The 12,011-nt window shown below is 41.9% G+C and overlaps 1 protein-coding gene across 11 annotated transcripts in view; it reads right to left on the reverse strand.

Annotated features, from left to right (window-relative positions):
• Positions 1-12,011, reverse strand: part of TFDP2 (transcription factor Dp-2) — a 167,411-nt gene that overhangs the window by 11,926 nt on the left and 143,474 nt on the right. For 7 of the 11 annotated variants that reach the window (XM_032629719.1, XM_032629717.1, XM_032629721.1 and 4 more), the window contains 3 exons: positions 10,459-10,605; positions 7,724-7,792; positions 3,191-3,342 (listed from right to left, as the gene is read on the reverse strand). In XM_032629719.1, coding sequence (XP_032485610.1) covers positions 3,191-3,342; positions 7,724-7,792; positions 10,459-10,605 — 368 coding nt within the window. The remainder of the gene's footprint in view (positions 1-3,190; positions 3,343-7,723; positions 7,793-10,458; positions 10,606-12,011) is intronic. The other 4 variants (XM_032629718.1, XM_032629722.1, XM_032629728.1 and 1 more) reach the window with 1 other exon arrangement.

The raw sequence follows: 12,011 nt of genomic DNA on the forward strand, positions 1-12,011 counted from the left end.
GAAGGTGGTGGGTGAAATAGTGAAGGGGATTAAAAGGTACAAACCTCCAATTATAAAATAAGCCACGGGGATATAATATATACCATAAGGAATATGGTCAATAATATTGTAATAAGTTTGTACGGGGAAAGATGTTACTAGACTTATCACGGTGATCATTTTGTAATGGATGCAAGTGTCAAATCCCTATGTTGTACACCTGAAACTAACATAACATTGTATGTCAACTATACTTCAATAAAAACAAATAAAGCAAGCAGTCATTAACAAAAAAAAGCAAAGAAAGCCTTTCCAATTTAATATCTAACTTTCCTACTATGAGTTGGCCTAACTAGGGTTGAGGAAAAAGCATGTTGGATGCTTACTTCATTTTCATGAGTCAAGTGTTAGCTACACGATACCTTAGATGAGCAGAAAATGGAAGACTTTTCACAAACTAACCAACCCCCAAATCCTGTCTTGAGGGCCTAAGGGGTAAAAACGCCGCAAGAAAAAAGTGTCGTATATAACACATAGCACGTTTCCAAACGTTTCTGTAAAATACCAAATCAGGATGCCCAGCTACCTGGCACAGGCTTTCAATAAGGAGGTGACTGTAAGAAGAAACAGTCCATCTGACTCCCAGGCTATGCCCTGGGGCACCATCACCCAGAGCCTCAGCCCCTCAGGGACAGGGTGCAGGCGAAGTTCTGGGACAGTGGTGGGCTTACGCTGTCATGAAATTCTATTAAAGTCACGCAAGGGTAAAACTTTTTATGCTAGATCTTAAGGGCAAAATTTATAATTTAAAGCAAAATGCCACATTTAAGTAATTTGAAGTATATGAATTTAAATAAGTACATTAACAGAAATTCAGAAAAAAAAGAAACCACACAAAATCTGGAGTGGATGCCTGCCCCAGGGGTGACTTCAGGCATACGTTAAAAGCTGAAGGTTTCGTAAATGTAATCATCATTGTGGGAAAGCCTCCTGGCTAAGGGGAAAGGATTGCATCACCAAAGTAACTGAAAGACCAGGCTTTTGCACCCCGCCTTGAACAACAAGCTCCTACAAGCAGCTCAGAGCCTCCTTCCCTCCACTCAGGGGAGGGCGAGGAAAGGGCACGAGTCAGTAACCACCCAAGAAGGACAAGAATCCCTAATTCCCTTAGGTCTCTGGTCCCCACACTTTCCTGCTACTCTTTTAGACCTCAAAGATTAACCAAAGAAGAGAATTTTAATGATTTCCCACAAAACAGACTAACTAGAGAGAATAACTAGAATTCTAACAGTTTTTCCCGAAAATATGTTAAACCATTCTCTAGAATTCTCAGATTTATGAGAATATGTGACAAGTCCTTGTAGACACATGTTTCTGTAAAGAATTTTAAGTGTGTGAATAATAATACATCTACCATTTGGGCTGGTCCTTTATGAATTTAACGTCTGTAAACCAGCAAGTTAAATACTATAATTCTCGTTTTTACAGAGGAAGAAATGAGATCTCAGAGAAGTTAAGAAACTACACAACTAGAGGAAAGATTGAAAAATGCATCTTCTGACGCCACAGCCTGCACGGTCCCTACTATTTCTACCTGTGTCTATAGGCTTAATTACCAAATACTCGAGAAATCCCTGTTGTTTCTCTTACTCTTCTTCTTTTTTTTGGTTCCTTCTTATTTAAGTGACCCATAATCTCTGCATGCAATCAAGACAGGGAAGCAACACTGCCAGAGAAAAGAGTGGGAAAAACCAGAAGTGGTAAAGCCCCACGGTGATGCAGTAGCTCTAAGAGGCTAGAAGTTCCAGTTCCCAGGACAGTCCTAGGCTATGCCTCTGGCACTGATGTGGTTACTGAGCCCTCTTTTGCTCTCAAACGTGTCCCAAATTTGGATGATAAGTTATATGCTGACTCCTTGGAAAAGTAGCTAATGTTTACAAAGCACTTTCCATGAGTCAGACCTCTTAGAGGCATAATCTTGTTTAATCCTCACAACAAGGCTAAGGAAGTGACAGAGGCCCTGGCATCGTCCCCATCTGTTCTTTGGACACAGAGCTTTTGAAGCAGTTAAATGCGGGAGCCACAACCCACACTTGTGTCTGCCTCACTCTGCACCCTATGCCCTTAACGACCTCGATACTGGTCACAGCCTGAAGACCACTACTGTTTTCATGAAGGGTAAAATAAGTTACAAATAAATTCTGTATTTTGAAAACTGCTATTTCTCACTTACTGTGATAAATATTGCCATCAATCTTAAAGTGACAAACATGCTGGTGGGAATGTAAACTGGTGCAGCCACTGGAAAACAGTATGGAGGTTTCTCAAAAAATTAAAAATAGAACTATCACATGATCCAGCAATCCCACTTCTGGGTATACGTCTAAAGGAAATGAAATAACTATCCTGAAAAGATATCTGTACTCCCATGTTCACTGATTGCAGCATGATTTATAATAGCCGAGGCATGGAAACAACCTGTGTCCATCATCAGATGGGTGGATAAAGAAAATGTGGTGTACTTAGAAAATGGAATATTCAGCCATAAAAAAAAGGAAATTCTGCCATTTGCAATAACACGGATGATGGACCTTATATGTGGATCTTAAAAACCAAACTTATAGATGCAGAGAACAGACTGGTGGTTGCCAGAGGGTGGGGGTGAGTAAAACGAATGAAGGTCATAAAAAGCACAAACTTCAAGTTATAAGATAATAGGAAAGCAAGCAAGCAGAGAATGCATCTAGCACTTTCACGTCTATTCATTCATTATAAACAGAAGCACATTCAAATACGATACAGCAAAACAAACAACTGCTTTAGTGCTGCGTGTTGATCTCAACTGTTTCCACCATACATGACGACAGTAATCACTAGTGAACCTACCTTGTCCCAGACCCCAGTGACGCTCTACTTTAGCGCAGTGACTTGCCCAGACTTATACCACATTACGTGTACATACGTGCACATCCTGACTCGGGCACCAGTACGCCTGTAGCACCGGCAGCACAGTGCCAGGCTCAAGAGAGGGGCCTACGGAGGGTGAATGTGGAAGCCAGCGCTAGTAGATGACAGCACTTCACGTTTGAAAAGCTTGTTTCGTGAGCCCCAAGGAAGTTAGCCTTGGTGCGCTCAGATAATGGGTACAACCTTCTTTATGTTGCAAATGATAGAAGGTCAGCCCTGCCCCTGCCGCTGGTTCTCCACTTACTTGTCACTTGAGATGCTGCAGTCTATGACTGTTTTTCTGCTTGTATTGATGATTATAAATGGCAGCTGAATGGTGGAGTTCAGAGCTGGAGGGCCCTGGTTCTGCTGTTCGTTTTGCCGATTTCTCTGTACCAGGTTTTTGAAAGCGATTTGCTGTAATGATCAACAAAATTACCCGTATAGTTATTTAACGTGGATAAGTGAGTTGGAACTAAATGAATTAAATACATTTAAAATATAGTTTAAAATTAGAGCATTTAAAGAGGCCCTTCACCTACGAGTTAATTAAAATTAAACATTTAAGAAAAAAGATTAGAATGATCCAACTCAATAAATATATTTCGAGGGAAAGAAAATATACATTTAAATGGTGTCTAACATATCCTAACACAGAAAATGGGACCCATGGTTTCCATCAGGCATAGAAACAGGATCTTACAAATCTGGGAGAGCCAGTGGCACCTACAACTCTTCTTAGAGTGATACAGCAACAGATACAGTGTTTATCTAACACAGACTCCTGAGAGTTTAGGGTTAAAAATATGCCCCTTAGATTGTCTAGCCCAGAAATATGCAAACTTTATAAAGCCACAGAATGCCTTCTTCAAATGAAATCTTCTGGGACACCCACTGTTTATAAAACAGATCAAAGCATCCTTGCTCTGGTTGGCTGCACTGGGGCTGAGTCCTGAGTCCTGCCAGCTCTGCCCTCACTCACCGCTTAGCTCCTTCACAGAACTTCTAAGCATCTTTAGGACACAGTTTGGAATCTAGTCCAAGCCACTCCCCACCTGATATCTTCCAGATGAGGGAACTGAGGCTTAGCATTGATTATAAGGTATATAAGGCCTGAATCTTTACAATAAATTTTGCTGCTACTTTTAAGTTATAACCATTAATCAAAAGTCAAAGACAGAGACCCTGCCACCCCCTTTTATTTTATTTAAAAATTTTATTTTATTTATTTTTGGCTGTGTTGGGTCTTCATTGCAGTGCGTGGGCTTCTCATTGTGGTGGCTTCTCTTGTTGCAGAGCACGGGCTTTAGGCGCACGGGCTTCAGTAGTTGCGGCACGTGGGCTCAGTAGTTGTGGCTCGCGGGCTCTAGAGCACAGGCTCAGTAGTTGTGGCGCACGGGCTTAGTTGCTCCACGGCATGTGGGATCTTCCCGGACCAGGGATCGGACCCGTGTCCCCTGCATTGGCAGGTGGATTCTCAACCACTGTGCCACCAGGGAAGCCCCCCACCCCCCTTTAAATAAGGCAAACGTATCTCAGAATTCCACAGCTAGAAAGACCTTACGCAGCCAAAGTCTTTCATCTGCTTGTGGAACAGATACTGGCTTAAAAAGCTCCTAAAGTCACAGCCTTTCAACCCTTCCATCAACGAGTTCCCTCTTCTCACCCAGTAGTGATGCATTTAAATTATTTTCTATGTTTTAGCAACCTTATCCTACGAGTGTTTTTATTTTAGGTCCTGGGCCTTAACAGAAGCTTGATTAAGATTACTGTCATCTTAAAATGGCTGGGTGCTATCTCCCTAGAAAGTAAACATTTACTCTTTTAAAATGCACAAAACAGAAGGGAAACCAATTTATTCTAGCCCTGACAGTGTGTCCAGAACCATCACTGTCAACACCATTCATTACCAAACATTACTTAAGTCATACTTATTAATTTGTTCTTTTCTGCTGCTAACGAACTAAGGCTATTTTATATTCAATGCTTAGTTCACTTAATAGAGGAAAAATATGCTGAAACTGTAAAACCGGGAAAAAGATTATACGTTTGAATACTTCTGCCTAGCTTCCTTACTCTTCTAGAAAAAGCATCTTGGAGACACCCCCATACTTTTCCTAGCTTTGTGGTCCTAGTGCCATGGGAGGGCCTCGGTAGAGGGTGGAATATAAACAGCGGTAAGTAAAAGTTCTTATGTACGTATGATTCATTGTTAAATACTGTGTACATTTAATAGCATCAAAGATTTTTCTTGGGCTTCCCTGGTGGCGCAGTGGTTGAGAGTCCCCCTGCCGATGCAGGGGACACGGGTTCGTGCCCCGGTCCGGGAGGAGCCCATATGCTGCGGAGCGGCTGGGCCCGTGAGCCATGGCCGCTGAGCCTGCGCGTCTGGAGCCTGTGCTCCGCAACGGGAGAGGCCACAACAGTGAGAGGACCACGTACCGCAAAAAAAAAAAAAACAAAAAAAAAGATTTTTCTTGTGCAAAGCACTGTGAATACAGATATAAAGTTATTTGGATAGTAAAAAAGAAAAATCATTTCCCATTTGTTTTGGACTGATTTCCTTATTTTTTGCCCTTTGATTTCCTTCATCCTTTCGTTCTTTTCCAGGCTCATTAACATCTATTTCAGAGGCTAAGCAGCTTCAGGTGTATTCAGACATTCATTTTGCCCTGCATTAGTAGCTCTGGAAAAGATTTACTGGCTGGAAGGGACAATGATACAGACAAAAGTAGGGCATTTAGATTATCTGTAGGCAGAATCTACTCCCACCATTCCTCTCCCACATCACCAAGGACGAAAGAGAAGTGGTGCCATGTAAGTAAAAGTGACCTGGGTCATGTGATGTCAGTAGCTGTGACCTTAACTTGTTAAAAAAAAATTAAGCTAGCTTAGCTGCAGCGAGGCAAATTTTTCCTGTTTAGGGACAACTTGCTTAATTTTACGAGGAAGAAATAAGCTATATGTCTACCAGGAGATTAGAAGTTATACTTGGGGTTTCATTTTAATGTTTAGAGAGACTTGCTTTGATAAATGTTGACAGCTAGGTTGTGCCTGGGTTGAAATCTTCCATAAACATTTACTTTGAGAGACAGCAGAGGAAAAAAAACTCAGGACTTTAAAAAAGCAATGCTCGTTGTATAAAGATAAGCAGGGGAGAACATATTCCAGTTCATCCTCTGTGCTGGCCATCTAGGGATGGGAAAGCGCCACATACGTGAGGGCGATTTTGCCCAGCGCAAGTCTTTCTGATAAACAGATAATTACAGGCATACTGATACACAGGTTTTTATAATAACATATGCCAAAAATCAAGCTCCAATGAGGGTTTTGAGGAAATGTGAGGAAGGCCTGGCACAGGGTTTCAGGGTCTGTGAGTGGGGAGGGAAATACTGCAGATGCTGCAGGGACAGGGACGACAGACAGGCAGCCGGGGAAGGTGGCGGCGAGGCAGGCCAGGTCTCTCAGCAGGCAGAGCTGTACGGGGAGCAGCACAGGAATCAACTGTCAGCTTTCAAGTTTTGTTTTTCTTTTAAGCTGCAGAATGCTCTCTTCCAACAAAGCCTACTTTGGAAATCCAGTATGAAAACTACGTAGGACGCCTGCTCCAGAGGTAGTTCCCATAGGGGCCAGTGTGAGCTGCAGACACAGGGCAGCGAGAAGGCAGTGCCTAATGAGGAGGGAACATCTTGGCGGGGCCGCCTGTGCGGCAGGAGCCTCTGTCCCGTCTCCCCTGCCCCGCTTCCTCCCCTCCTTCCTTCCCAGACCACGCGCAGCTGTGGAAGGGCTAGCGGTTTTCTCATTCCTCTCCGATGTGTACGTAAAATGTGAAAAACAAACGAACAAACAAAAAGAAATACACGTCTAGAAAGTGAAAAACACAAATCTGGAACATGTAGGAATACTTACCCTATTCTGTCCATGAGACAAAGTGAGTATTTTAGGGGGGGAAAAAATGTTACAATTATTTGGTAATTTATTGCTCCCTTTATTTCTGAAAAGTAGATTACACCAAAAGTGAAATAGGACCTATGGTTGTTCAAATTCACATCGATTTCATGATTGGTTGAAAGCTTTTCATATAATTTGCTGATTAAAAACAAAAGTATAAAGACTCGCTGGCTCATTTTACAAAGTTTTTCTGATTGGACTGAAAATGACTCGCTGTACTGCTCAAAGTGAATTTTTACACCAACTGACAATTACCAAAAATAGAAAAAAAAAAAGGTCCATCTACCCTGTGATTTTTACCTCACATGATTTTATACAAGGCCTCTATGATATATTTTTTAAATTACCCAGATTCTAGACAGTTATCAAAAAAAAGCATAAATACAGGGATCCTCATTACACTATAAAATTTAATTTTCCTAAACAGAAATGCATCTTAAGTTTTGGTATTTCTACAAAGCTTATTATGTTATAATGTCACTTACAGATAATAAGTATTACAGGTGGATCAGATTATTTTACTCAAAGCGCCTAAAATTTAACTAGCCTTATTCCTTGATGTTCCAAATAAGGGCTAAAATAATTTCTGTTCAGAGTAAGGGTAAGAGTCAAAAGTAAACTGTTGCATAATATGTTCCACGTTAGAGCTGCTGTGAGGCCCCCTGATGTCGGTGGGGCAGGCAGGTCGTGAGCACGGTGATGAGCTCGGGCGTGGCAGAGGCTGCCCTAGCAAGGCCCCACCAGATACTCCAAGGCACCCAAAGCCGAAAACGCTGACTCAAAGCAAGTAAGGGGAGAGGCAGAGTACAGGTAGGGAAGGTAACGAAACACACCCCCGCTTCTTTACCTGCAGGAGAAGTTCCTGAAGCTGGGCCCGCTTCTGCTTTATCCGTTCTATCCGCCTCTGCTTCTCGATCTTTAAAACACAGGTAACAAAATAGCATGAACATATGCAGTACATAGAAAGTACTGCTCGCTTTTCAGGTCCTAGTTCTGAGATATCGAGAATTTTCCTTAGAGACACTCAACCCGTTTTAATGAACATCAATAAAGGCAAATCGCACCTTCTGGGTTTGGGTGAGCATGCAGGCAAGACAGCAGAACTGTGGCAACTGCCATCATGACAATCATCCCCTGAGTGAACACTCGCTCTGCAGTACCTGTCGCTATTTATTACAGAAGCGCTTATCAGAGTAACAGCTAACACGTGGTGAATACCTACTCTACTTGCCAGCACTCAGCTGAGCCCTGGACCCATGTTCTCTTAATTCGTCTTCACAAAACCCTAGAGGTAAGTACTGCTGTTACCCCTTCTGCAGTAAGGAAATGGAGGCACAGAGAGGGTTAAGTAACTGCCCAAGGTCACACAGCTGGTGAGTGGCAACAGCCAGGATTTGAACCTAAGCCACCTGGTTTCAGAGACCCTATTATTAATTCCTTTGCTCTATGAACCGCCAAGAATGAGGTAAGATCTCATTTAAGATCTCCGTTTAACTGCCTTTTAAACAGGCACAGCTGCTAATACAGAGAGGCTACATATTCAATATGAAATCCCTACTTGTTGTAAGAAACATGCTTATGGGACAAATTTCCCAGCTTCAAATAACTATTATTTTCCTCACTCTCACAGCTACCTAGAAAACATATATTGGGGTCTGAATTTCCCGTAGATGAATTCCCCACTGTGTCTTTGGGCAAAAGCCAACGACATCTAATAAGACATTTTTCTTATCTACTCCAGCAGCGTATTTCTTTTTCTCTTTTTGTGGGCTGCGCCTTGTGGCATGCAGGATCTTAGTTCCCCAACCAGGGATGGAAGCCGGGACCACAGCAGTGAGAGCGCCGAGTCCTGACCACTGGACCGCCAGGGAGCTAAGCAGCGTCTTTCTTGTTTGCTCCCCATCTAGTCCGCACCGAGAGTTTCTCTCATGGTGTCTTCTAACCACTACCACACTTGGGTCCTAAAACACTGAAGACCCACTGTAAAATCTGTGCTCTCCCCCATCTGAAAAGATGCTGCAGGGGGTTCCCCCTGTGTCTGAGGCTGTGACAGGGCAGCCCCCATCTGCCCCTTCATGCTCTGCACCCAGCCAGGCCAAGCTGTACTGACGCTGCCTCTAAAACACTTCTGCAGCCTCACTGCCACAGCCAGAACTCAGCCCCTCTCCAACCCACCCGCCCTCACCTTCCCTCCTCACCTTCCTGTCAGTTCAACTTCCAACCCACTAGTAGAGTGACCCTTCAGAACACACGCCCTCAGCCCTCTTCCTTATCATTCTCCAGCAGCTTCGGTTGTTTATAGGATCAGGTCCCTACTGCTTTAGCACTCAGAAACCTATGCCCTCTCTCCTCGCCTGTACCCTGGCCACACCCACTGCGGGCACGCCCTCTTCAGCCTGCCTCAGCCCAGGCGGTGCCTCTGCCTGGGGAGCCCTCCCTGCCCTAAACCACTTGGCAAACTCCTACCCCTCCCTCAGGACTGAGCACAGGGATTTCTTTTTCTTGGTAAAGCCCTCCCTTATCTCCCTTTCCAGAGAATCTGTACATACTTCTTTCACAGGAGTCATCACATTTCTGGTTAACTCCTTTTACATTTCTGCTCTCCTCAATTAGTATGAAAGCTCCTTGGGGTCAGAGATTTTGTCTCGTATAATCTTTGTTTAAGCACATGGTAGATGCTAATAGATTACTGCTTACTGAGTCTTTGTTACCGGCTTAATCTTACTGGTAATTAATATAACCCTCAAATTTCACTCTATCAGGAGGAGAAAAAAGGACATATCCACCGTAGCACATGAAGAACATTATTCTAGAACTTTGATGACTGCCTGGTTTCTCCCTCCATCCACAAGTGTAATAATACCAAAATTTTTTAATTTGCTGGAGGGAAAAAGGGACGAAAAAACCCACAAAATCAACCATATTCACCTCTAAAGCTGTAGTCAACCTTGGTCTATTACCTTTAATGGCCATGACAGTAAAATTATGTCAAATCAACTTAGAAATAGTACGTCAGGACACATGCTCACTTAGGAAAGATTTTGTCTAATGATTAAACTTAACAGAATAAACAATGTTTTGGCATACATCACCCACAAATTCGTGTAAGCTGAACATTCCAATAAGGATTCAAATGAAATACCGTACCATTCTGTTACCACTGATTCTAGAGTCAAAGGTTAAATACAAGAAATAAACAACTAACTTGATCCATGTTTTTGGATGGATACAGCATTTCATCAAATAAGATAGCATTTCTATCACACGAGTCACCAAACATTTATTAGCAGACTGCTCAGAATGAAATTAGAATAAAATAAAGATCTCCAAAAAACAGTAAAAATCAAGTCATTTAATTTCTCTGTCCCTCGGTTTCATCAGGACATGAGTCAGACTAGACCTCTCTAAATCTCCTTCCAGTTCTAAAATTCTACATAGAAGAATCTGCTAAAAAAAGGGCACAGTATACATGAACGAACAATTAGGAATATTTTAATATTATGTGATTATATCTCTAAATTAAAATGTCTCTGATGTAAAAGAAAGCAAACTACTATCTGTAAACAGATTTTCCTCACTTACCTCCAGGTTTTGACATTCCTGAGCAGAATTGGTAGGCAAGCCGATCCACTTGATTTCTTTTTTTTCCTTTGAAATTATGTTCATTGCCATTAGCACATTTAAAGCATCATAAACTCTTCGCCTAATGTTCTTCTGGTCATAAGCCTGCTAAAAAATATTTTTATTGAGTGATAAATTTTAAAGGTTAAGATATAGTCACAGGATATTAGAATATTTAATTAATATTATTATAGTATCTTCAAAGACCTGAAAGAACTGCACACCCAGTGAAAGTATCCTTCAAAAGTAAAGATGAACTAGATACTTTCAAGCAATCTAAAACATAAAACAATCTTAAAAATAAAGATTATGTTACCAACAGATCTAAATTAAACAATACTAAAGGGCCTTCTTTAGGTAAAAGAAAGATAATCTAAGATGGGAGCCTGGAGATGTAGGATGGAATGAAGACCAACTCTAAAGGTAAATCTCAATACTCACTGTATAAAACATAGTATCTTGTAGAGTCTAGAATATATAGAGAACTAATATACATGACAATAATAGTATATATATGAGAAAGGCATAATGAAGTTAAAGTGGCTAAGGCCTTGCAGTGCCTAGGAGGATATCAGACTTTGAAAAGTCAAGGATCCATGTTTTTTTGTGTTTTTGTTTGTGCAGTACGCGGGCCTCTCACTGTTGTGGCCTCTCCCGTTGCGGAGCACAGGCTCCGGACGCGCAGGCTCAGCGGCCATGGCTCACGGGCCCAGCCGCTCCGCGGCATGTGGGATCTTCCCGGACCGGGGCACGAACCGGTGTCCCCTGCATCGGCAGGTGGGCTCTCAACCACTGCACCACCAGGGAAGCCCAAGGATCCATGTTTTAAGCTCTAGTAAATGTGCTTCTCAAAATGTGGTCCATGCACTAGTGCTGATCTGTGAACTATTACTAATATACAATGAAAATAGTGAACTTGCACCAAAATATAATCACACAGATCACTATACACACTGTTTAGTTCAGCTGACTTTTCTTGGGGGGGAGGGGCGGTTAGCAAGACTTTCTTAATGAAAGAAACTGTTAACTTACATTGTGGAAAAGCCCCTTATCTCACTGTGCACAGGTGGGTCATATGAAGCAAATCCAATCAATCCATGAAAATAAAGGATGGTGGAGCACTGAATCAATTTGAATATAGAACTAAACTTAAATAAATGGGAGATTTAAGTTATAGAACTGAATGTAAATATTAGAAATCCTGAAACTGTAGAAATAATGATAATAAAACAACAAATATCAGAAGGAGGCAGCAAAGGAAGTCTGCTGATCTCCTCTTTGATATTGGAAGGGGCATGAATTCAAAGCAGAGGAACTAAGTAACAATTTTGGCACAATATATTCATTTAAAGTCATAAAAACAATAATAATATTCTTTTAACAACTGCCACTAATCAATCCGAATCCTGTGGTAGAGGGGAAAACTGGGAGATGGGAGTAAATAATAGGCATATTGATTTATTTTTCCCTCCATAATCAACAGATACTGGTCTATAGGTGACAACTTAAGAAAT

Source organism: Phocoena sinus, chromosome 4 (assembly GCF_008692025.1).
Source record: "Phocoena sinus isolate mPhoSin1 chromosome 4, mPhoSin1.pri, whole genome shotgun sequence".
NCBI lineage: Eukaryota > Metazoa > Chordata > Mammalia > Artiodactyla > Phocoenidae > Phocoena > Phocoena sinus.